We start from the raw sequence: 23481 nt of genomic DNA on the forward strand, positions 1-23481 counted from the left end.
AATACAATCTTTACATATATATTTTATATAAAATAAATACATTAAAATGTTTATATATATATATATATATATATATATATATATATATATTAGGTAAAATATGATACAAATGAAATTGTATTTCTGAAATTGAAAGAAAAGGGAAAATATTCAAGACTAGAGAAAAACTGAATTTCAATCGTCTTGTAGAAAACTGCTTCAAATGAATCCACCAGTTTAGAGGAAGAAATGGAGCCCTCCCACACATTTTACCTTTCTGTATTAAAATATGTTCTGACAAACTAATACAATGTAAAACGTTTTTATTTTTATTTTTTTGTAAAACGTTTATTTTCTTCGTGGTATCCGGTATGAACGTCACACTTCCTGTCTTCTTCCTAACCGTAACATTAGTGCAACAATGGCGTCCTGTAGTGAGGTTAGTAGCTTCATTTTAATGTTAAATTACCCAATTTATTTGGCTTTGTGGCAAAAATATTGTCGATTAATATAATTCCTATGAGAGCGATGATTCATTTTGCCGACGGAGACTGTTTCTGGTCCACTCTTGTTGTTTACAATATCGTGTTGTTGTGCTAAGCTAACGTTAACCAATGTTGGCGATGGCTAATCAACGTCAGCTCGTCCCAGACTATTTCTACTCAATATTTTAGGATATCTTGTCTAAAATAAACTACACTTGGTCATTAAACGTCTCGTTCTATAGAGTATTGTCCATAGATAGTAGTAATGTTAGCTGTCGTTATTTTCAGGAGTCCGCTAACGTTACAGCCACTGAAGAGGGACCGAGTGAAGCTCTTTCGTCCCAGAAGAGGGAAGCGAGATTACGGAAATTCCGAGAGTTGCATTTCAAACGGGTAAGTTGTTTACCTTTTCCTGATTAAAGCACTTTTACATTCTGAAGACAATATCTTATTTTCGAGTGTTCCTCTAAGCTATTTGGCTATGTGACGATGGCAAGCTGGACTGACTCACGCCTGTGAAAAACACTTTTTACAAGACATGATCGTGTTTAGGTAGCGTTACCCAGTCTGCCTCAAGACGATATACGCGTGGATGGTTATTTCTGATAGAACCCACTTGCATACAGCTGCTTGTAAAACATTTCATGATGTGTTATTATTTTCCACTGCAGAATGAAGCACGTAAGATCAATCACCAGGAAGTTGTGGAGGAGGACAAGAGACTGAAACTCCCAACTAACTGGGAGGCGAAGAAAGCCAGACTTGAGTGGGAGCTTGCTGTAGACGAAAAGAAAAAGGTATTTATAAGCATAGTATGCATGCTCTATATAATAAAGAACCTTGAACATATGGTACTGTACATATTCAGCATGATGACAAGATGTAGGCATGCACCCAAATGAAAATTCTTGGTCGAAACCGAATATAATGGAAAACTTGGCCATAGGCTGAATAACCGCGTGCGGTTTTTCACCTTTTTTCCTTGGTAGCTCATGGTGGTTGAGCGTGTGGCCCATGTACTAAGGCTCAGTCAGTCTTATCGCAGTGGCTCGGGTTCAAGTCCGACCTGCGGCCCTTTGCTGCATGTCATTCCACTTCTCTCTCTCTCTCCCGCCCCCCTTTCCTGTCTTCAGCTGTCCTGTCAAATAAAGGCCAAACATGCCCCAAAAATGTGATTTAGTAAAACTCCACTGACTAAGACAAAAGGCTGTGGTAGCACATTAATCACCGTGCAAAATATGTAGTTCACTCTTTGTCTTTAAATATATAGCTGGAGGACCACTACTTGTTTGACTCCAGAACTCTATGGCAATGAAGAATGCTGTGATTGGCCTGGCCATGTAATAAACCTATATTAATGTTTGTTTTTCAGGAATGTGCTGCCAAAGGGGAGGACTATGACAGAGTGAAACTGCTTGAAATCACTGCTGACGATGCAGAGCGGTGGGAGAGGAAAAAAAAGAAGAAGAACCCAGACACAGGATTTGCAGGTTGGTGGCAGGGTCTCCAGTGAAGACTGACATAGACTGTTGGCAGTCTACTCATTGTTTGAACTTGTTTTATAGGATATATGAGACATGACATAGTCAAGTGCGAATGAACTCATTAGTAAATGACTCAAAATTCATGTCAGAGTTAGTCCGCCTAGTCAGCTTTTGTAATTTTATTAATTTATCTTATCAAAATATAAAATGGCAGGTGAACGACTGACAGATGATCCTGTCTAAAGGCGCTGACACACCAAGCCGATAATCGTCCGGCGAGGTCGGTGACTCGAGTCTGTTCGGTGTGTTCCGTGCCGTCCGAGGGGCCGTCGACCTTCATTTTGGCCGATTTGACATGTTGAATTGGCGGGGCAGGCACTGCCGGCAGTCGGACTCAAATGACCCATCTGATTGGTAGAGTGCTATCCCGGAAACGGGAGCGGAATGAGCGTGACTAGAGTCTCTCAAAATCTGACAAAAATCTTTTAAACTGACCTTTGTTGATCTGAAATGAAGACAATTCAGCAACTGCATGGCCTATTTCTCGCTTAAAATGTTTTCAGAAACACGTTTCGGTAAACTATTTTAGTACAATATGAGATCGTATTCTGAACAAGCCGCCATGAGTAGGGCTGTGACGGTATAGTATTTTTCTTATCGCGGTGACAAAGCAACATATCACAGCGGTATGGCGGTTAACCGCAACCCCCTTACAAGAGTAGCGTAAATTAGAGCGAGAATGGCAGGGGGCCTTAAGTGATTGACATCAGTGGCCGTGTGGAGAGCAGCGTATGAGTGCTACTGTGAGGAAAAGCGAGAGGAAAAAGAGATAGCAAAGATGATGTAAAGTAAACAATAAAACAACAAGCTTGAGCTTCTCAAGACACACTGGCTTTATCTGTTGTCAATACCGCCGGTAAAGTGAATGGCCGTTACCCCCCCCGATAAACATCGGCTTAACCCATAGCACAGTGTTTCCATTTCAGCTCAATGTGAGAGTCTTTACTGTGTTTTGCTGTCATTTATGGCCACTCTGCTTTTTCTCCTCTCCGTTGATCTATTCCACAGACAGTTCAGAAAGCTCTATTGTCAATAAAGTAAAAAGAAAAAAAAAGGTTTGCCGACAATGCCAATGGCAGACGCTCCGCAGCACAGCGGTCTTAGCAGCTGAGCAGACAGAGTGCTCTGTCTAAGATAACCAATATAAGCTGCTCTGTTTAGGCTACAAAACGTGCATGCAGGCTGAGATTCAACCGTTCGGTTTTGTCAGGATTAAGCTATCAGCAGAAGGAAACTCCGCTAGGCTAATGTGCAATGGTAAACACTGCAGCGTTAACGTTAATGTGTCCACGTCCACCTCAGCTCAATGGACTGTCCATCCTCATGTGCAAAGCTGAAGTGACGGGTAACTTGCGTTTTTTTTTCTCTCCATAAACTCTTGAATGTAGGATAGAAGACAGTCGATGAGGGTAACTACACAATGATTATTGCTTTCATTATATGTCATATCACACAATATCTGTTCTCCTGTAAGTTACGTGAGCTAAAGGTTAAAAAAAAACAATAAATGCGGTGATGACCGCGGTAGTGGCACATCACCGCCGGTATTGCGGTGATGCGGTTATCGTCACAGCCCTTCATGACAGTCTGTCTTTGAATTTCCGGAGAAACCAGACCCACGTGACGCGTTCGTCCAATCAGCTGCCGGTTTTCATTTTTGGGCCGACAATACAGATTAGCGCCGCCTGCTGTTACGGAGACGTATTACGTCTCGTCGCTTTGGTGTGTTCCGAGGCACTTTTAGGACCAACTCGGGGAGACTGATCTGTCCAACTGCCTTTTCTGCCGAGGGCAGGCCGTCTGGTCAGCGTGTCTGCAGCTTAAGGCTGCGTTCAGACCGACTTGGCCCACGTGGGGACAACGCAGCCCTCTCATTGCCAACGCACGGGGCTCTGGTAAAACAACGAAGGGTCGTCAATCATAAAAAGTGGAACCTTGGTTAACTTTTGTTGCAACGCAACGTCATCCAGCAAACATTCGTGGTGGTTTAAAGAAATAGTTGGTGATAATGTTGTAAAATCCTCTCTGTGAGTATTTCACCTCGTTGTGCAGTGTTTTGGCATCTGATGAGCCATTAAGCGCTCAAATCTGTTACATAGACGGGACATCCTTGATTGTATTTAATGTCTCACTTGTACCTTAAATGGCACACATGCTTGGGGCATAATGACCCAGCCTCCGGCAACTGTCTTTTTTTTATTTTTTGCTTTTCAACCGACCTTGTGTCGGTAGGTAGGACTGGTTATCGTTCAAACATTTTCGATACCGGTACCGAGACAAATACCGTGACTTTGATACCGGTTCCTGAACGATATTGTTTTCTAAACCAATTTTATAAAATCCATTTTAACAAAAAGAAAGTACAATATTACGGCACAGATCTTTTTATTTTTTTTTCTTATTTATTTTGCTCCTACTACGTGAGTCCTGTCTCTGTGCGTCATGTAGAGTTTTTCCTGCATGCTTCTACAACGTGTGACTTTAGACAGCCAATCAGCAGCATTATTAGATCTTGGTAGAAGCATGCTGCATGCTTATTGGCTCACTGTTGCTGATGAGATTTACTCTTTAGTTATTGAAATTTGGTATTGAATTACAAGGCATTTTTCGATACTAAGGAGGCAGTTCGGTCGCTACCTAAAAAGTATTGAATTCTGTACGCACCCAGCCCTATCGGTAGGAGGAACCCAAAGGATGCTATCTTTTGATTACTCACCACTAACCTCATATTCACTTGAACAACTTATTAATTAGGTGTGTACAGACTAAAGACTGCAGTCTTGATTGGCTTTTTTTTTTTTTAAGAAATCTAAACTAACACATTTCTTCAATCAAGAGGGAATTTCTGTTGCTTTCACACTTAATATGATCAAGGCTGGCAGTCATTGTTTAACACGCTGAAGTGATTGTCACTGATTGTTTTGACTCTGTAAATTTATAGTTGCGTCAGAAAGTAACATGGAAGCAAATTGTGATTGGATTGAACTGCTTTATTTTAGGCATGACACCACAGAACCTCAGTCTATTCATTTAGTGAATAGTAATTTAATACAGTTTACTCAGGAGGAAACAAGTGGTAAACTGTGATTCTGGTCTACTATTCTGTCCTGCTGTGCCATGGCATGTGACCATTTTTTTTCTTCTTCTACTTTTTCCACTTTTATACCACATAGTGAAATGTTGCTACCTGAATCCTATACAGCAGCAGTATAAAGAGCAGTACTGGTTGCATGTAAGAACCCCTTGGGATGTTAATCATCTCAAAGTGCTCCCAATTTAATCTACTGAAAGAGAAAAAAAAACTTGCTGTGTCTCCTAAATATGGCTTCCATCTGTTGCATCCAAACCTCCTGTGAATTAAAACCTCTGGGGAGAAAATTATCACCAGAGGGGCTTCAAGAGACAAAGGGAGGAGGAGGAGAGTTGCCTCTTTACCCCTCCCTAACCAGCCGCCGGTTGTGTTGCTGATCCTCGTGTCTGCTTGCTGTTTGTTCCGGTAATTTGAAGTCAGCCTGTTTTTATTTCTCACCGTCTCACCCAATGGACTGCAGGTTATGCCGAGGCCCAATTCCGACAGTACCAAAGGCTCACTAAGCAAATCAGACCAGACTTGGAAAGCTATGAGAAGCAGAGAGAGGAATGGTGAGTTAAGCCTCTGCCCCATCTGCTTTTGCTGTGACAATATTGTATTTGTGCCTTTTAATACTTTGTCCAGACAGACAGACAGTTCAACATGTGCAGAAATGTGGCATTACTAGATTTTTGTGCATTCCTATTAACAGGGCCATAAAAATGATGATGACTTAAGAACCCTTTTTTGATATTAAGTCCGTAACTCTGAAATTTCTAGTCAAATACATTTTAACAATTTTCTTGGCCTCATCATCTTAGAATTCCCCCATCACATGTACACAAAGCATTTTTCTATATGTTAAGTTATGTACCCCCTCATTTGCCCTGGGGTTGGTGTTGACACACTTCTGAAGTAATTGTAGGATGCAATGCATGTACAATAACATGGAAGAGTTCAGTGCCTGCAGGTTTTTCACCTTTTAAGGACTGACGTTCATGCTGAACTGTGAAGAATGCACAGAACACATTTTTCTCTGAAAGCCACATTATCTTCTCTAATTGGGATGGCCATATCACAGTGATGGAATAGAAAAGTCAGTTTTAAGTCTGTTAAAATTGTGATAATCTGTGGTTATGCATTTCTAATTCCTTTGCTGGTTCTCCACAGTGGTGTTGACTTCCACCCCACATCTAATAGCCTGATCCACGGCACCCATGTCCCATCAAAGGACGGCATTGACCGCATGGTGGAAGATGTTGAGAAACAGTAAGTCACACTAAAAAAACAGACCATAATTCCATTCATTTCATTCTTACTCTCAGCCTGCCCATTAAGTATCAGCTTGACTTACTGGGCAAACGACTAAGATAAACCTTCGTACTAACTGCCCCTTCTTTGGTTTTTGCTCTTGTGGCTGCTGCCAGTGAGAAATAACAAGCACTCGACGCTAATGGTGGAAAACTTTGACCAAATTATTAACTATACATATATTAATGGTCGTAGTAAAATGTTCAACACAATTTCATCCCCCCGTGACTTTAAGAAAAACGAACCATTTATAATTATGATTGGCTTAAGCAATACTAACATTTTATTTCCTGTATCTCAGAACAACAGTATTAGTATAGGGTACATTCAGACCTTTTTCCAGCATTGGTAAACCACAAACGTTGTGTGGAGTCTGGAAATGAATTTATATATCTGTGGTGAGTTTGTGTCCTCTTTGCCAATTTGGAAAAATTGGATGTTTTGTGTGAACCAGGCAATTTCTGATCTAAAGAAATCAGCCCAGAGTGAAAATCCTGATGCCATCAACTGATGGAGGCAGCTTGTTATTAGCTGCATGGAAGCTACCAAACCTACTCAAGTGGACCACCTTCGATGATATTTATTAAGGTCCTAGTCAGAGCACAACTCATGGGGCCTCATTTATACCTGTTGCCTATGTACAAAACGGGCGCTGAAAGAGGCATATGCCACTTCCCATGCAAAAGTTGGGGGGGGATCTATGAAAACAAACCTGACGGGAGAATGTGCGCACCTGTACGGAAACACGATCAAATCTCAAATCATGTTCCGCTCAGTATTTTCATCAGAGCTGTCTCTCCATCACATTCCCCAGCCCATGTTAGGATGCTGCCTTTTTTACCTCAACCACCCTAACTAAGCTGATTTAATCATCATCATCATCATTGCTTGATGAATTGAGTTTTCATATGGTTTTTGTGTGTAAAATCGCTGAAGTGAACATAACCGTGCTGCATTTTCTTTAGTTTGTGACCCCACTGCTGTGGCCACCAAACAATATGTGCTTTCTAACTTCCACCACAAGCATCTCCATTTCTTTGTCCCAAAAAAATCTTTCTCTCGGTTGTTGCCATGATTCAACGTAAAGAAGAATTGATCAGCAGGCTCGTTTCTATGCATCAACATTAATTGTCTGCAGGTGTACGTGCACAGTTTTTTTTGTTTTTTGCCGCACACCATTTGCAGCTTTTGTGCGTATGTGCACTTAGTATGGATCCTACACACTCTTTTATAAAGGAGTTCAGACCATAGCAGACTATGTACATGACCTTATGTCAAACAAATGGTCCATACCATACTTAGTGTTTTGGTAAGTGGGTGTGGGTAGATGGTTTGCCAAACCTTTTATGAAAGCCACTGCAAAGTCAGAACACAGAGATCAAACCATGTCTTCGGTGTCCCTCACATTTGAACTGACTGCAGCTTCAAACAGTTTTTGTCTTTGCTACAGAAGTCCCTTTCACCTTTGATTACCCTGGTCGTACCCTGAGCGGTTCTATGTTTGAGACAGCCTATGGCTTGTGTTAGAGATGCGACTGTGGGGCATTAGACAAGGATTCAGTTGCCAGGGTATGACGCACAACAATGCTTTGAAGACACAGTAAATCAAGACTGGGAGCTCACAAATTGACAGTATTTTCCTCGAGTATGCATGTGTGTGTTTGGTTTTCCATCGCCACTCCTTGCCAAATTTAAATGCACACCCCCCAAATAATTGCCTGTACCCAATTATTGTTATTGGATATGCCATGGATAGTGGCCATACTGGTTTATGAAATCTTCCCTTAAGCTGCTTTTATTTGCGATTGTCAGGATAGAGAAGCGGGCCAAGTACAGCCGACGCAGGGCGTACAACGACGACGCAGACATCGACTACATTAACGAGAGGAATGCCAAGTTCAACAAGAAGGCGGAGCGTTTCTACGGCAAATACACAGCCGAGATCAAACAAAACTTGGAGAGAGGCACAGCTGTCTAGTGGGTCCAGTCAGTCACCTCAGTGGACATGCTCACTACTTCTTCATTTCTGTGATGGATATTATTCTGCATACCTAGAATACATATATTGAAATGCTAAAATGTACTCTGTATTGTAAGGCAGTTTGACATTTGTATACCATGCTAAGGTTATTTTGAGTTTTAAGTTATCTGTTAGATGTGTGGTGTACCTTTGTACATTATTAGAAGTTAAAACAACTGTTATCATTCTTATCCTTTTTATTTTTTAAATAAACCACTTGGTTATCTTGCACACTTGTTTGTTTTTCTGTGGCTTTACTTGTGTGTGGTCTCATGATAGAGATGTTTTTAAGCGTGAGAATAAACTAGCATCAAACCAAAAGAATGTTTTAGTGGAGGTGCACAAAAAGGACCAACAACTGAGCAATTGAATTTGTTCATTATCATCGACCTCTCAGTCTAACTTACTTGCCCCGAGCTGTGACATGAGCAGGAAAGCCTTGTGACTGGAGAACAGATAAGACAACAGGTTCCCATGCAAGCCTCCCATTCATCCAACTACTGTCTGGGGAAAATAGGCGCATTGCACCCTCTACAGGGTAGACAAGGTGTGTGGGTGAGAGCGTGTGTGTGTGCATTGAATTGAAGCAAACCTATTCGTTATTCTATTATATTTAATCTTGACTCAATCAAACCTCACAATAAATGTATGGTATGCCTTCAAAGGATAGTGTGCGAAGAGGCCATGACACAAATAGTTTGTTTTACTGATGAGGGGTAAGGGAGGGCTTTGATATCTGACTCTGCTCTAGAGCTTTGAGGGTGTGGATTAAACGTTCAGGTTTATGATTGTGATATTGTGTAGTCTTATCTGATTAGCCTGAGGACATTGTCTGGGAATCGTAGAAGGAATAACACTGCATAAATTAACTGCTGTGTCTCAGATAATGTGACACTTTTAATTATTCTGAGACCAACTGCCAGTTAAACTGTTTCCTGCAAAGCAAGTAAGCCTAGTAAATATAGGAAAATGACTGTATAAATAAGTGTTAAGTGAGTTTTTTTTTCTCCATAGACACAAAAGCCTGCAAGCACCAAATCTTTTTTTCCAAACCTATTATGTGATGACTCCATTACAAAACAAAACAAACCCTTGTCTCTCTTCTCTGCCTTGTCTGGTCAAACTAGAGACTACTATGCTGTGTGTGCATATCAATGATATTGATGTGTATTACGTTCTCAGTACCTGCTCCCTGTGTTATGTATTTGCATGTCTTATCTCTCGTCAAAGTAATTAATCAGAATTACAGGTCAGTTTACAGCAGGAGACACACAGTCTGGCACTCAGACATAATCAGCAGATTGTGACATGTATGTAAATATCAGCCTAGAAATCTTGGGAGCACAAAAGTGTATCAAACTCACTTCATAGTTATCTTACCCAATAGATAAGTTACCTTCTGGCAATAATACACTAGCATTTATTTTTTTACGTGCCAAGAACCAGTCACTTTAGCAGCCACAACAGCAGGATATATTATGTTACTCAAGAAAGAACATGTTCAAATCATGTGTAAGCAGCTAGATGATCACCAAACGTCAATCACCATCAGAGTCCCACAGGCAAAAAAATAATTCTGCGACTGATTACTAGGTAGTTAATGATACATTACAGGTGTTATTTACGGCAGAGGTTGTAGGAAAAGCGCATACCATTATTGATGGCTCTGTTCTGAGCTAAATGAACTACAGATAATACGTAACTTTTTTTGCACTACTGTGGAATTGTTCGAGGTATCATGGGTTTTTTAAAAGACTTCTGTCACATAGCATTATATACATTGTGTACCTTCAGAGTCACTGAATCATCTAGGCTGATATTGACTGATTTGCCATTTTGTATCACTTCATTCTTATTTAAAATCAAACAAATCAGAGATTTTGCCAATTCAGAGGTCCAGAACCAGGCTACCACATCATCAGTCTGAAACCTGACCCATTCCTAATTAAGTGACACACCGACAAACTCTGAAATGTATAATACTGACACACTGTGGTCATCATAAAAAATGCAGCAGACTTAAATCCATACACAAACACTCAGGCTGGACTGTAGGATAAAACCCTTTAGAAAAATATATCCAAATATGCCATTGCTTTACTCTAGTAAGTGATTTGTAAGTAGTAAGGAATATTACTGTAAAGTTACTATTGGTCAGTTAAAACCTCATTTCTCTGCATGCATGAGTTTAGTCAGTGTTCTCTACCAATTCTAAAACCTAACTCCCAATTAAAGCTTTCCCTAAACAGCTTATCAAGGCTCAATATTGACTCACTGGGTGCAGTTCATTGATCTACGAGACTAGTTACAAAAGCAGTCAGAAACAATCTATCAAATAAATCTTTATTCAATCATAACCAGCACACTATACAACAAAAGGAAAAATAATCCCACCTGGATGAAATCTTCACTTCTTTCCACTTAACTTTTAACATCTGAAAGAAAATGTTGACCATGAAATGGTAAAATATATGTACAAAATATTTACAACGTCCATGTACTCTGCCACTCTAGTGTGACGTGGCAGGTCTGTGTTTGCGTGCTTTGGAGGTTTTGCCTGATTGGACTGGAACCCAGTGACCATAAGGCTTCCTGCTTTCATAGATGTCCATCCTGGAAGTTACCTTAGCACAAGATGAAGCTGCCACTGTTTGTTTGACCACAGAATTCTAACGGGACAAGATTAGGAGAGAAAGAGACATTAGAATACATCAATGTATACCCAGAAAAAAAGTAAAGCAGTTTGGTTTGGCTATTAACCATTGAAGATGCAGTTTAAGTCACTTACATGAATGCTGAAAGAGATTTTTGTTTTTGGGGACATCGTTGGGCTGGACATATCAGACTCCCCCTCAATGCTCTGTTTGAAAGAGACAAGAAAACCAAACCTAGTTAGACACGTGTGTAAAACTGATGGTAGGGTGAGCTTGACAGTTTATGTTCGTATGGATGGATTATAGTTCCAATTGTTAATATTGTAAATAAATAAATAAATAAAAAACTTCTATTGCATTGTTAATTATTTAAGTGTTAGCTTCAACACTTAACACCCCCGTCCCACTGCCATCAAAGGCCTGGCTCGACCATTTAATGAATCCTACAAGGACAGACCTTGAAACAGAATAAAATGCAAAGAAAAAGAGTAAAGGTTTGTCTTTTCTGTCTACAGTGGCAGAATGATGGTGACCTAGGTTTCCCAGCCCTCAGCTGGTGAACCAACTTATCTTTGGCATATGGAGAGGAGTTCTTCGTCTGTTTTTAGCTCTCGACAGGGATAGTCACTATAATGCAGTCCACACGCCTGTGCTCCATCAGCGAGTGGAGGATTCTGCTAAATAACAATGACCCATTTCAACTGCAAGCATGAATACATTCGAAATTTCAAAAATCTACTGCCTATCTGTATGAAGTGGAGTCAGTGTAATACAATAGCTGAATTGCATCATCTACGTATCTATGTGTATAATTAGCATGTTTATGGACTGTGTGCATCATCTGATTGTGAGGCAATCTACATATGTGTTTGTTTAATTGCAAGCCTCTAGTTGATAAACTTACACATTGTGAACATTACAAGAGTTATCAGATAACCTTTCACGCAAACACATATTGTCTTCACCCAAGTCACATGACAGCCCTTTAATCCCAGGTGCCGATGAGTGAAGGAGACCACTGTCATGTTATCTATGAAGACAGGAATAAATACAGAGAGCATGTGTATTCCCTCAGGGGTCCAAAGGTTAACACAAGACACAGGAAATTCAAATCAATCAATAGATCTGTAGACATTACATTGTGCTTCATGCACTGTATAATTGTTGCAACTTTACTTTTATGAAAAACCATTTGTCATGTACAGCCAAAGACCTATGAGTCCCTTACCCATGTGGTAAACATGTATTAATGGTCAGTGCACTGTTAGGCACAAGTTGTTTGAAAAACTGAAAAATACTCAACACTGCTTACCTTGTATTCCCCATCATGTAGTTCAAGATGGGAAAAATGTGTCTATGCCTTTAAAAAGAATCTGTGGCAAGTGGTTCTTTAGTGTGTGATGTGTTCAATGTGTAGCTGATGAGACACCCACCTGTGACAGAGTCTTTTCAGGGTCTTGTCTCACCCATGTATCTGACGACACCCATTTGAACTCCGACTGCTCTGACAGGATTGGTTTCACACATTCAGAAAGTTCCAGCTTCTCCACTTCTAGGATCCTCTCGGGAAGTTCCAGCTTCTCCACTCCTAGAATCGTCGTAGCATTGGCCTTTGCAGTTTTGATGAGTTCTTCTTTATCTGGGGAACACAAAAAGTTTTGAAAAGATTTAAGGACTTTTGCAATTAAAAAAATAAATAATTGTCAGAGTGTGCCTCTTTGGGCAATGAATACAAGTAAGAGTAGTGACTGTTCCCTAATTTTGATCAAATCATCTTACCATCCAAATTTAAGTTGACAGAATGCTCTGAAGATCCGGACCTTGAGCCGCTTTTGTGGGTTCTGGGTGGGGATTGGGAAAACCGACTCACAGACCTCCTGTACCCGCGGCTGGAAGGCCTGGAGCGGCGCTCACGGCCATTTCTGCGATGTTTGTCACAGCGACAGCGGGAAGAAGGTCTGTGGCAACGAGGGTGAGAGCGGGACCTGGTGTGAGAGGAGGACCTGCTGCTGGACGAAGACGACGATGAAGACCTGTAACGTCGCCCGTGGGTGCCACGTCCCCTGTGGCGACGAGAGCCAACAGAGCGTCTGCCACCACCGCTGCTTCTGGCTGGTGAGCGGGAGCGAGACGAGGCAGGGCTGTTCTGGTCAAAGATTACATTGATACCATCTCTCTGACGAACGTCGGCCATTTCAGAGTGTGAGTCTTCTCCCTTGGCCATTGTTTTGTTAGTTTTTTTTGCCAAAAGCTGAAATGACAATATCGAAATTAATTAAGTAAATTAAAAACTAAAAACTTAGAATGGGCTGGCCCCTTGTAACGTTAGTCAATATAGCAATAATGAGGGTCATTAGGCGTTTTAGTGCCTTGATAACATCACCCACAGTCTGTAAACCTACGGCTATTGTTGTGTAACAGTTGTTTCCTCGGTGCTGCCCCTTGCGAGCAAAGCAACGTAATGCAGCAGCGGCCGACTGGAAAATACTGGAAATTTCCAGTATGACGCAAGCTAAAGATAGCCGGACTAGCTTGCTACCATCTGTTATCACTCCAAAAACGCCATATCCAAATAATTCGCACATAAACATTAAATTACATAGACAATACATGTATATTCAGTCGATTAACGTTAAATGCAACCGTTTACAGAAAGTAAACGTTACGTCAGCTAACGTTAAATGAAAGCTGAAGCTGCCGTTGTAACGTTATGGACTTACCGTCGACTGTAACGTTGACTTTAAACCTTTGGTCCTCCTGATGACTTTCAAATATACAATATATCAGAAAAGTCGCCTTCAGAAAACGTAAACGCGACGATAGCTTTCGAATAAAACTCAAAAATGCTCAATTGTGTTGGTTTGAAGCAACCGTTGACTCGTCGTGGATGTTGAACCGTCTCTGTCGTCGTCACTCTAGCTAATGAAAGCGAACCAGCGAGTAGTAGCCGTAGCTAGTAGCCTAATTCCAGTCACGTGTTCTTCTTCTTTGAGGTGTATTGGCGGTTGGCAAACAACGATTTGGGGCATTACCGCCACCAACTGGTATGGAGTGTGAATCAGAATATCTAGTATTTAGAATATTTACACAAAACATAAAATAACATAATAATAATAAATAAATAAAACGTATATCTTCTCATTCATATTAATTTGTCTAAGATACTGAAATAGTTTATTGCCACAGTAAGTTGCCTGTACGTGGAATTTGCTTTGGTGATTGGTGCATACATACACAAACAAACATATGTAACATTATTAAGGAATAAACGATAAATATAGAAACAGAAAAAATATATGCAAAATAGATCAATGCAATTAATGAAGCTCTTTTCTTGAATTCCATTCCAGAATACATATTCGATCAAACACTTTTATCTTTGTGAGGTTTTGTATCAAAAGTCTTCTATCTCCCTAATATTTATGACAGTATAGTATAAATGCTATACTGTTTCTTCTTGCCAAGAGTAATCACATCTTCCTGTATTATGCATACCTATTTTGATCAGTGATACTGTTTAGTCCAGTGTGTCCAATTGAAGTCTTGATATAATCGTCTCTTCTCTCCTGCTCCTTAATTCCAGCACCTCATTCCTCCTGCTTTCCTTTGTACTCTGTAAAACCATCGTCCTTTCCTCTCTTCCTCGCATTGTTTCCTTCAATCTCTGTTATATAATGCTCTTAACTTCTGTTTTTCTGAAACTAACCGCCAAATCAATGTACCGGTAATTATGTTTTGTAGCCACTTTTGCAACTTTATCTGTCATTTCCTTTCCTTTGATACCAATAAGTGCCGGTATCCATATAAAAAACATATTACTCTAAGACCAATCATTTGAATTATACAAAGTTTGTTGTAAATCTCAAAATGTCTGGTCTGCTGTCTGAATGACTGTGATGTACACTACGCTAGTGATGAGCTTGAGTCTGAACAAATGATTGCTCTCAGTGGTCTTGTATCTTTTATCCACTGTACTGCTTACAAAATTGCTAGCATTTCTCCTGTTTTAACTAATAACTCATCACTAATCCCTTTCCCTCCTTTGGATAAAACTGGAAAAATGAATACTCCTATTTTACTAACTAAACTCTTTGATACATCTGTGTAGATCTGGACGTGACTGTGCCTTATATCAATATATATACCTGTACAGTATAAACCTATCCTTGTTCTTCTTTTCTTATAATGTTAAATCTGCTGTGGCCTCACCAGGAAGTATCCAATGACGTATTACTGGCACTAGTGCTGTTGGACTTACGTTTAATTTATGTTTCAAGTGCTGTTGCTTTCTGTGTCACAAATATTTTTGTTTCCTCCCTCCTTTCTTTTTCCCAAAAAGATTTTAAAGTGTCTTGTGTTGGGTGATCGTTTCGTGTGTTTTTCTAAATGATTCAAGATTTGATTCTTTTGAACAGCTCACTGTGTTAATGCCCCTGTTTGGTACAAACAAAAGGAATACAGTCACTCTGGGTGAACGTTGTTACTTTTTAACATCCACGGTATGCATTCTCCAAAAGTGACATTAATGCATGTGCCCTTATATCTAATTATGTGTCAACCTGAATTTGGGACAAAAGGCTGCCGATTCAGCATCAGCGTTTAGACTCTGATAAAAGTTCAAAAGAATTTGATAATTTGGGCCAACCTGCAAAACAGCAGAGAAGCACAAATGTTTGGATTCACTTTGACAAAAAGGAGTGAAAAAAGGTCAAATGCAGTATTCACAAAAAATATCCTCAGTGCCTGTTGTAGGCCTATCTTCAATAACAGTTGTTGTGCATTGCATATGTTAGTAATTTAATTCAAAGTAATTTACTTATGACCTCATAAGGAGCAAGATTGCAGATCGGCCCATCTGAGCTTTCATTTTCTCAAAGGCAGAGCAGGATACCCAGGGCTCGGTTTACACCTATCGCCATTTCTAGCCACTGGGGGACCATTGGCAGGCTGGGGGAATGCATATTAATGTTAAAAAACCTCATAAAGTGAAATTTTCATGCCATGGGACCTTTAAGTTCCATCTTGGCATGTAGTGGAGATAAGAAAAGCATGTCCTTAATTGTACACATGCTTTATTATGTTTTGCAACTCTTCTTTGCTTTTGTGCAACACAACTAATATATTAGAAGAAGAAAAATATTTGTGGTATTGCCCTTTAAATAGCCTACACCCTCGGCAGGCAGCAAAATTACGAATCCCACTACGGCCACGCCAAGAACCGCCCTACGAAGCAGCTCGATTGGTTGGGGTTAGGCATTTCACCTCGAGTGGTTAAGGTTAGGGATTGGTCAGGAGATAGGACATGTAAGCATGGACGCCTCATAGATATATATCTATGGGACGCCTGGCCAATAGTAGTGTGTGAATGCTATTGAAGGTTCGGTGTTGGCGTGGCCATAGTGGGATTCGTAATATCGCCGGCAGGCAAGCAATCTCGCGATATCTTATGTAACCTCGACTCTGATTACTTTGTTGATTCCTGTATTTCCTGCTTCCACGATTGCACGCCACCGTCTTCTAAAAACTTGAAACACAGTCCAACCTATCGAGAAGAGATGGACGTTCTGACTGTATTGCCGTCCAGCTTTGGATATGTCATATTTACCTCTACACCTGCATAGATATCAGGGAAAAAAAAAGTGGGAAAATAATGAAAACAAGTAGAAGTAAAGTTGACACTGGCTAATGTATTGTATGTTTGATCTTCGCTTTACCTTACAGTACCCCACTATGTACAGTGACAAGGAGCAGGTATTCAACTGTATCCAGAGAGCACATCAGAACACCCTAGAGGTGTATCCTCAGTGGCTTGTTTTCCAGACCATTGCAGCTCTTGTGTACCCGGTATGTATACTTTTTTTTTTACACACCTAATCAAATATAGCCACGTATTAACTTTGTGTTTGTTTATATTATTTTGCCATACTATAAAATTGTTACCACACACCATATCGCACGTGTGGGAGGGGCAAGACATTCTTGTGATCTTTGGCATAAATTCTCCAGAGTCACAGTGATTAAGCATTTTTTACTCAAACTGGATCACCGCTGTATTTCCCAACTGTTGGTATTAATTCGCTTTTTCTTTATTCACAAAGTTATCAGCTTCTGTGCTGGGGGCTATTTGGGTGACCAGCAGGTTTTCCTACGCCTGGGGCTATTACACAGGAGGTAAGACATTGTGTTAATGTAATGGGGGAAAAAAGCACATGAACTCAGTTCATCCACTCTTTTTATCCGTCTACATTTACACACAGTTCTAGGCTACACACAGACTACCAATATTATTTTTAATCTATGTAATATTTTATATAATAGTACTTGGGTCAAAGTATAATATATAAAAAATATAATACTCATAATTGTAGCATTAGATGTGTAAAGGCTGCAGTATATATGTGTCACACAGGTTACAGTACAGTGATTGCTAGAGCATGTTGTTGCTTCTCACCTAGTTCTGTTTAATCATTTACAGAAGATAGCATTGAGCAAAACATAGTAAAAAACTATCGATGAGGTCTAACTTGCGGTATGTGTTTAAGTTAAGTAGTTTATGAACGGCAATTTAATGTATAATCTGCCAAATATTAGGTGTGAATTTCAAAATCAGACCAAAACATTCCCAACAAATAGTTCAGTATTTATTGATATTTCATATACTTCTGCTTGGTGAAAGTCTATTTTATGTTTAATTCCAGATCCAGCCAAGAGGATGAATGGTGCCTATGGCTACATTGGATACTTTGGTGTCATCTTTCTGTCCATATCTGTAGCCTTGCAATTGCTTGGAGTCTTTTAAGACAATTGTCATCTTGTTTACTCATTTAAACAGGCTTACATGTCATTTTCCGATGTGTCAACTAAAGTACCTGTACTATTCTTGAAATGCTAATTTCAAATTCAACATATTTGTATGGACCACTAACTTGATATCTCATTATTCAAATGTTTGTTGTGAATGCCTACACCATGATGTGATCGACAATAAAGTAGATGCTGATTGATGCTACAGCCCCAGATACTGTATGTCCTCTAGTACTCTGTTCACAGTTGCAGGCATTAAGGTTTGTGAATAGTGAAAAGGTTGGCAGCATGCATTAAGGCCCCTTGTGACTCACACATGATGGGCACAAATCTCCCATCAGAGCATGCAGAAAATGGCTTCAAGAAGATCTACAGATAATCTTAACAAACAATAGATCTGAGAAAATGTTCTGTTGATGGCTTTCAGAAAGTTGTTTCCTCTGCTTTGAGATAATAACCAAAGTGTAAACTTTTCTCCCCTTGTTTCAGTTAACGGCATGTTTTAAACACAAATGTTGCTGTTCTGCACTCACACCACTGAACCACGGATTAAGCAGAGTCAAATGCAAATAGTCCTTTAGACACATGAAATAAAATACAATTTACATAAATCCCTTGTTTAACATCTGCTTTCTCATATATTGGCCTATCATTTTAGTTACACAGTTACTATTTGAATTATATTTTAGTATTTATTATTTTGTATTTCTGCTACGATATTTAAAATTAGTTTCAAATATAGGCTACTCGTTTATTATTTTCAGGATCGAGTCCAGCGTGTGATGCAGTCTGCAACAGCTTCATACGTTTTTTGTTTTGTTTTTTTGCAACAGCTTCATAAGTAAATGTGAAAGTACGCGGTTCGGTGCTTCCTTCAAGAACTCGTGCTAAGCTCGTACCTCCAACTTAATGACCCGTAAGTAACTTGTTCGGCAATTTTCTCTGGAAATAATGAAGAGCATAATCACGAAGTGGGGTTTGCATAGTATGGTGAGTGTTTGTAACATAGGTAGCACATATATTCACTACTTTATACTGCACTGTTTTACAGAAGAAAATGCGGATGTAGTATGTTGTTTTCTATTTATCACTTTTAGAATGAACGAGTTACGAGGTGATACTACCACTCCTATGCACTCATTTATACGTCACATCTTTTCACATCTAAGTCAACTGACATATTAATATCCCTACAAGTAGGCTATACTTTATGAGTAGTTCATTTCATGTTCTTGTAATTTTGCACAAATTACCATTTTGTCCACAACACTTGAAGGCACCAATATCAACAGCGTCGCTGATGTGCCATCATCAAACGGTTGTGTATGAACTGCGCATGTGCATGACCGAGCTCTGTCGGAAGCAAAGTCAGGCTTATCCAGGGGGTTCACATCAAAAAACGAAAATAAAAGGTAAGAATTCCTTTGAAAATGACAATACAACCAAGAAATGCTTTTGGGGTGTGTGTTTTCGCTTGGTACTACCGTTGTCGTATTAGTTATGCTATTATTTATATCAACTTCGTAGCAAGAAGAAACCTTCAAGGAAATGTTTGCTAGTGCCAAAGCGATGAACAAAAGAATCCGACGACACAGCCCTGTTTTTTTTTTATCTACTGTATAAATACACTTTATATTTTTAACAGCTATAAAGCGGACACCTCGACAGCCTTGTTGTTGAATAGATGTTACCGAGCTTTGGTGTACAAATAGTTGGTGTTTGTTGGTGCTTGCTATGTAAGCTAGGGAGTTAAGCATCATCAATACAGCACAGCGATTGCGCACAAACGTACATTGGTTTTCATAATTCTGAACAGTGTTTGGGAACATTGAGTTGTACTATTAAATATAGCGTATATGTGTCATGTCGAGATGACTGAGTGTTTCTATAAAGTTTATGTTGTTTTTGCTTTTACTCATTGTTGTACGCTACTACGCCTTTTCCCAGAATTATGTCAGGTTTTCTGGACGGAATCCGGTGCGGAGACTGCGAGTGCAATGTGGACTGGGGAGAAAGAAGAAACACCATCGCATCCATAGCTGCTGGAGTTCTGGTATTTTACTGTTTCTGTTTTCCGGAGGGCAGATATAGCCTACTGTAGCTACAGAAGGGATATGTACGCTAATGTGGTTTGTCTTCCTGGTCTGTGTTTGCCTACTTACTAATGGTGTATGTAGAGCTGTGGATTCCTGTTTTAAACTGTGGATCTTTGTTGCAGTTCTTCACTGGTTGGTGGATCATCATTGATGCAGCAGTGAAATATCCTGACCAGGGGCAGTTTCATCACGCCTATCACACTTGTGGAGTCATCGCTACAGTGGCCTTTCTCATGTAAGACTGCATTTGCAGACTGTTTCTGTCACAGGAAATGTTAGATTCTTCAGTTTATCAAACCATTCCAACAAGGTTGAATTATTTGGTGTTTCTTAAGCTATAAAGCCCCATCACCAGGCCTTCCTCAGCGTATGGAGCTGCTCATTTGTCATGGAGATAGTATAGTTGAAGTCACATGATAATTGGTAGCCCAGACATTCTCACAGATCTAAGAAGGAACAGATCCGTCACAACAGACAAACATCCCAGATTGCATCTAGCAGTCTGTCGCAATAAATCCCAGATTGCTCGCAACCCAACCAAATCAACCATTTGAAAACACCAAGAGGGTGAACATGAGCCAGTGCAGAGAACTACATGTAACACATTACTTCTGCCTGTGTTAAAGAATGGTCTCTGGTGTTAGATGTGGATGGTCTCCTTAATCTTTCACCAACTAAACCATCTCCATGACAAGTGAGCAACTCCAGGGCCATTGCATAAGAATTACTTACATTTTTCCCTTGGGGGAAATTACATTTTTAGGAACACACATACACCTGAAATGCATACACAGAGATTTTAGAGGGATGTGGCTGCCACCAAGGGGCTCGGTGCCTTGCCTGAGGGCACCTAGGCAGTACCCCAGGAAGTGAACTGGCACCTCTCCAGTTCCCAAGCCAAGTCCCTGACGGAGTAGTCTATATCCACGACGTTCCACTTCCGGGATTGAACGTACACGCTCCACCAGAACAAGTTCCTTCCAGAGGCTATTTTGCAGCGGCACCGGGGCTCCGCTCGGCATGTAGCACCGCCCAAGACGATTGTGATTGGTCTAAAGAAATGCCAATAAACCAGAGCACGTTTTTTCTCCCATCCGGGATTGTTGTGTGGGCTCACCAGACCTTCCTGTGCAGCGCTGTGGAGGACAGCCTGCTATTGCGAGACTACTGACGGAGCTACTGGGACTGAAAGCTTCTGAAACACTAGCTTGGGATTGTAATTTATTTATTTTTTTGTCAATTTGCTATTTCCCAGCACATTTCCCAGCTTCTTATTGTATCCAATTACCATGGAGACTGTCAGCATAAGGAGTCAAATATAAAAGTCACTTATCAAATAGCTTTTGATAATGTAAATACATTTTTTTTCCCTCATTTGACACATCTAGGATAAATGCTGTTTCAAACGGCCAAGTGAGAGGAGACAGCTACAGTGAAGGCTGCATTGGACAGACAGGTGTGTATGATAGGATATGCTGTACAGCTCTATATTCAGAGTACATTTCCCCACAAACTGTTAACTTTCCCCATGTATAGTGATGGTTTCTTTACTGGATATTTTAATACTGTTACAGTACTTATGCCCTGATGTCAGACTGTTTCCTTGTATTACCATTACAGCATTCATGCAGTAAAACGCAAACTTATAAAAAGCGTTGTGTCGCATCACCCAGTAACGCACCCTTTCTTATCTCTGCTTGCAGGTGCTCGAGTTTGGCTCTTCATTGGCTTCATGCTTGCATTCGGCTCCCTCATTGCCTCCATGTGGATCCTGTTTGGAGGATTCGTAGTGCCTAGTAAGTTCTGCTCTTCTGCCTAGCACATCGTGACTTGCGCTGACTGTTCAGTAGTCAGTTTTAGGGTGTGACAGTGAGAGGTATTTTAAAGCAATTCAGAAGTGTTTTGAAAAATTATAGTGATTTTTTTTCTTCTTTTTTTTTTAAAGAGAAGCCTGTATGATGCAGTAACTTTATGTACATATGCAGTTTGAAGCAAAATGTACAGTTCAATCATGAACAGCTCTTCATTTACTAAATGTTGTACTTTGTCAAATTATAAATGTGGCCTTATTTTGTAACCTATAACTCTGTTGTCCCTTGCAGAAAAGCCTGTTGTGTACCCTGGTATTGCCATTTTCTTCCAAAATGCATTCATTTTCTTTGGGTAAGTCAATGGTCCTCTGCGGTATCTTACTCCAAACCCATGCTTACACTTCAGCTAGGGCTGGGTATCAATGGGTATTCCATTCTAATTCACAAGGTCCCGATTTTAATTACATTTTCAATATGATTTCCAATTCAATGTACAATTGTACAAGGTTGTACACCTTATACAATTGTACAAGGTTCCCTCTAACCTGTCACATTATTAAAAGTATCAATGTTGACATTAAGAATTGCAGAAAAGCAAGTACATGAATGTACTTTTTTATTTAACATGAACTTTACAGACTCACAGTGAGTTTTGAGTGACATTTAAAAAAATATTTCGCTAACCCTTATCTTCTTGTCTTCTGGTTAGGGGTTTGGTCTTCAAGTTTGGACGTACAGAGGATCTGTGGCAGTAATGGACTCTGTGTGTCTTCATGTCCACTGTTTATACACTCTACTATCTATATTGTATGAGACAATATGCTTTAGTGGTTATTCACTTTATATAAACATTGTTAGCTTTCAAATTAACATGTTTAATTTATATTGTTTGCTGTATAATGGCTAATCGTAACGTAAGCACAAGTGTTCATAGATTCGTTTAAAGTTTTGGATATTTTCAAATGTGGCATATCTTTAAACATGTCTATTTGCACTCAGCCTGTGTAGCCATGTTGTTACAATGTTTCGCAACTCGTGTATAACAAAATGTGTATTTTGGGAGCTTTAATTCTCTGAGCTGTCCACATTTCTTCAGGTATCCTTACTTTTATGAGATCCTTTAATTTAGACAGTCTTTTAAGTGGAAACAACATAAATTATTATGGTACAAAATATCATTGAGGGCAATATTTCATATTACTGTACACATTTGCTGAATGTAACCATAAGGGGTTGTTTGTATTTTTCCTGAAATAACTCTTGTCAGCACTGAAACTTTGCAGTCATCCAGATTTGTTGTTGACGGTTCACTAGCTGACGCTGCTGACATTAAGTAAACAACGGTTTCAGAACTGTAGGGTGATGTGTAATGGGGATTTGTATTTGACTGCAACGCTTACCCATTTGCTTGTGTAACATCCAAACCATGAGGTCAGTTTCTGATGACCATTAAACAAAAAAATATTGGGCAGTAAAGGACTCGTGCATTCATGCTTCCACAGTTAAACCTTGATTTAAATTTAAATTTTTAAAGGTCCCATGACATGATGCTCTTTGGATGCTTTTTTAAAGACCTTAGTGGTCCCCTAATACTGTATCTGAAGTCTCTTTCCCGAAATTCAGCCTTGGTGCAGAATTACAGCCACTAGAGCCAGTCCCACAATCAGCTTTCCTTAGTATGTGCCATTTTTGTGCCTGTAGCTATTG

The 23481-nt window shown here is 39.9% G+C and overlaps 4 protein-coding genes across 5 annotated transcripts; 3 read left to right on the top strand and 1 right to left on the bottom strand.

The window, feature by feature from the left end:
- The first annotated feature begins 320 nt into the window (after positions 1 to 320).
- Positions 321 to 8642, top strand: syf2 (SYF2 pre-mRNA-splicing factor). The gene is made up of 7 exons (XM_039785952.1): positions 321 to 418; positions 753 to 857; positions 1136 to 1261; positions 1837 to 1954; positions 5560 to 5650; positions 6249 to 6347; positions 8202 to 8642. Exons 1-7 carry the CDS (start codon positions 401 to 403, stop codon positions 8365 to 8367), a joined length of 723 nt encoding a protein of 240 aa, XP_039641886.1. The 5' UTR covers positions 321 to 400; the 3' UTR covers positions 8368 to 8642.
- A 2096-nt stretch (positions 8643 to 10738) lies between these two features.
- Positions 10739 to 14007, bottom strand: rsrp1 (arginine/serine-rich protein 1). 2 transcript variants are annotated; one of them, XM_039785951.1, is made up of 5 exons: positions 13784 to 14004; positions 12843 to 13314; positions 12497 to 12702; positions 11198 to 11269; positions 10739 to 11078 (listed from the first exon to the last, which is right to left on the bottom strand). In XM_039785951.1, exons 2-5 carry the CDS (start codon positions 13285 to 13287, stop codon positions 10920 to 10922), a joined length of 882 nt encoding a protein of 293 aa, XP_039641885.1. In that variant the 5' UTR covers positions 13288 to 13314; positions 13784 to 14004; the 3' UTR covers positions 10739 to 10919. The 2 variants fall into 2 exon arrangements, 1 of the variants encoding a protein (XP_039641885.1); XR_005637356.1 differs by having other exon boundaries at positions 11002 to 11078; positions 11198 to 11737; positions 13784 to 14007.
- A 2492-nt stretch (positions 14008 to 16499) lies between these two features.
- mgst3b (microsomal glutathione S-transferase 3b) lies at positions 16500 to 18084 on the top strand. The gene is made up of 4 exons (XM_039786243.1): positions 16500 to 16680; positions 16742 to 16907; positions 17162 to 17234; positions 17762 to 18084. The coding sequence occupies exons 1-4, from the start codon at positions 16619 to 16621 to the stop codon at positions 17860 to 17862; spliced, it is 402 nt and encodes a 133-aa protein (XP_039642177.1). The 5' UTR covers positions 16500 to 16618; the 3' UTR covers positions 17863 to 18084.
- Positions 18085 to 19140: 1056 nt separating this feature from the next.
- tmem50a (transmembrane protein 50A) lies at positions 19141 to 23250 on the top strand. The gene is made up of 7 exons (XM_039786242.1): positions 19141 to 19279; positions 19815 to 19920; positions 20086 to 20198; positions 21352 to 21419; positions 21667 to 21759; positions 22066 to 22126; positions 22484 to 23250. The coding sequence occupies exons 2-7, from the start codon at positions 19819 to 19821 to the stop codon at positions 22527 to 22529; spliced, it is 483 nt and encodes a 160-aa protein (XP_039642176.1). The 5' UTR covers positions 19141 to 19279; positions 19815 to 19818; the 3' UTR covers positions 22530 to 23250.
- Positions 23251 to 23481: the final 231 nt, after the last annotated feature.

Source organism: Perca fluviatilis, chromosome 20 (assembly GCF_010015445.1).
Source record: "Perca fluviatilis chromosome 20, GENO_Pfluv_1.0, whole genome shotgun sequence".
Taxonomy (NCBI): domain Eukaryota; kingdom Metazoa; phylum Chordata; class Actinopteri; order Perciformes; family Percidae; genus Perca; species Perca fluviatilis.

Excerpts from the sequence above, each read along its gene's own strand:
- rsrp1 (XM_039785951.1), bottom strand. The coding sequence starts at position 13,287 with ATGGCCAAGGGAGAAGACTCACACTCTGAAATGGCCGACGTTCGTCAG. Across the intron at positions 11,270-12,496 it reads CTGAAAAGACTCTGTCACAG|AGCATTGAGGGGGAGTCTGA; the intron begins GTGGGTGTCTCA and ends TCTTTCAAACAG. Across the intron at positions 11,079-11,197 it reads AAATCTCTTTCAGCATTCAT|AATTCTGTGGTCAAACAAAC; the intron begins GTAAGTGACTTA and ends TTGTCCCGTTAG.
- mgst3b (XM_039786243.1), top strand. The coding sequence starts at position 16,619 with ATGGACGTTCTGACTGTATTGCCGTCCAGCTTTGGATATGTCATATTT. Across the intron at positions 16,908-17,161 it reads TTGCAGCTCTTGTGTACCCG|TTATCAGCTTCTGTGCTGGG; the intron begins GTATGTATACTT and ends TTATTCACAAAG. Across the intron at positions 17,235-17,761 it reads CTGGGGCTATTACACAGGAG|ATCCAGCCAAGAGGATGAAT; the intron begins GTAAGACATTGT and ends GTTTAATTCCAG.
- tmem50a (XM_039786242.1), top strand. The coding sequence starts at position 19,819 with ATGTCAGGTTTTCTGGACGGAATCCGGTGCGGAGACTGCGAGTGCAAT. Across the intron at positions 21,420-21,666 it reads AGGCTGCATTGGACAGACAG|GTGCTCGAGTTTGGCTCTTC; the intron begins GTGTGTATGATA and ends CTCTGCTTGCAG. Across the intron at positions 22,127-22,483 it reads AATGCATTCATTTTCTTTGG|GGGTTTGGTCTTCAAGTTTG; the intron begins GTAAGTCAATGG and ends TCTTCTGGTTAG.
- syf2 (XM_039785952.1), top strand. Across the intron at positions 1,262-1,836 it reads CTGTAGACGAAAAGAAAAAG|GAATGTGCTGCCAAAGGGGA; the intron begins GTATTTATAAGC and ends TTTGTTTTTCAG. Across the intron at positions 6,348-8,201 it reads GTGGAAGATGTTGAGAAACA|GATAGAGAAGCGGGCCAAGT; the intron begins GTAAGTCACACT and ends TGCGATTGTCAG.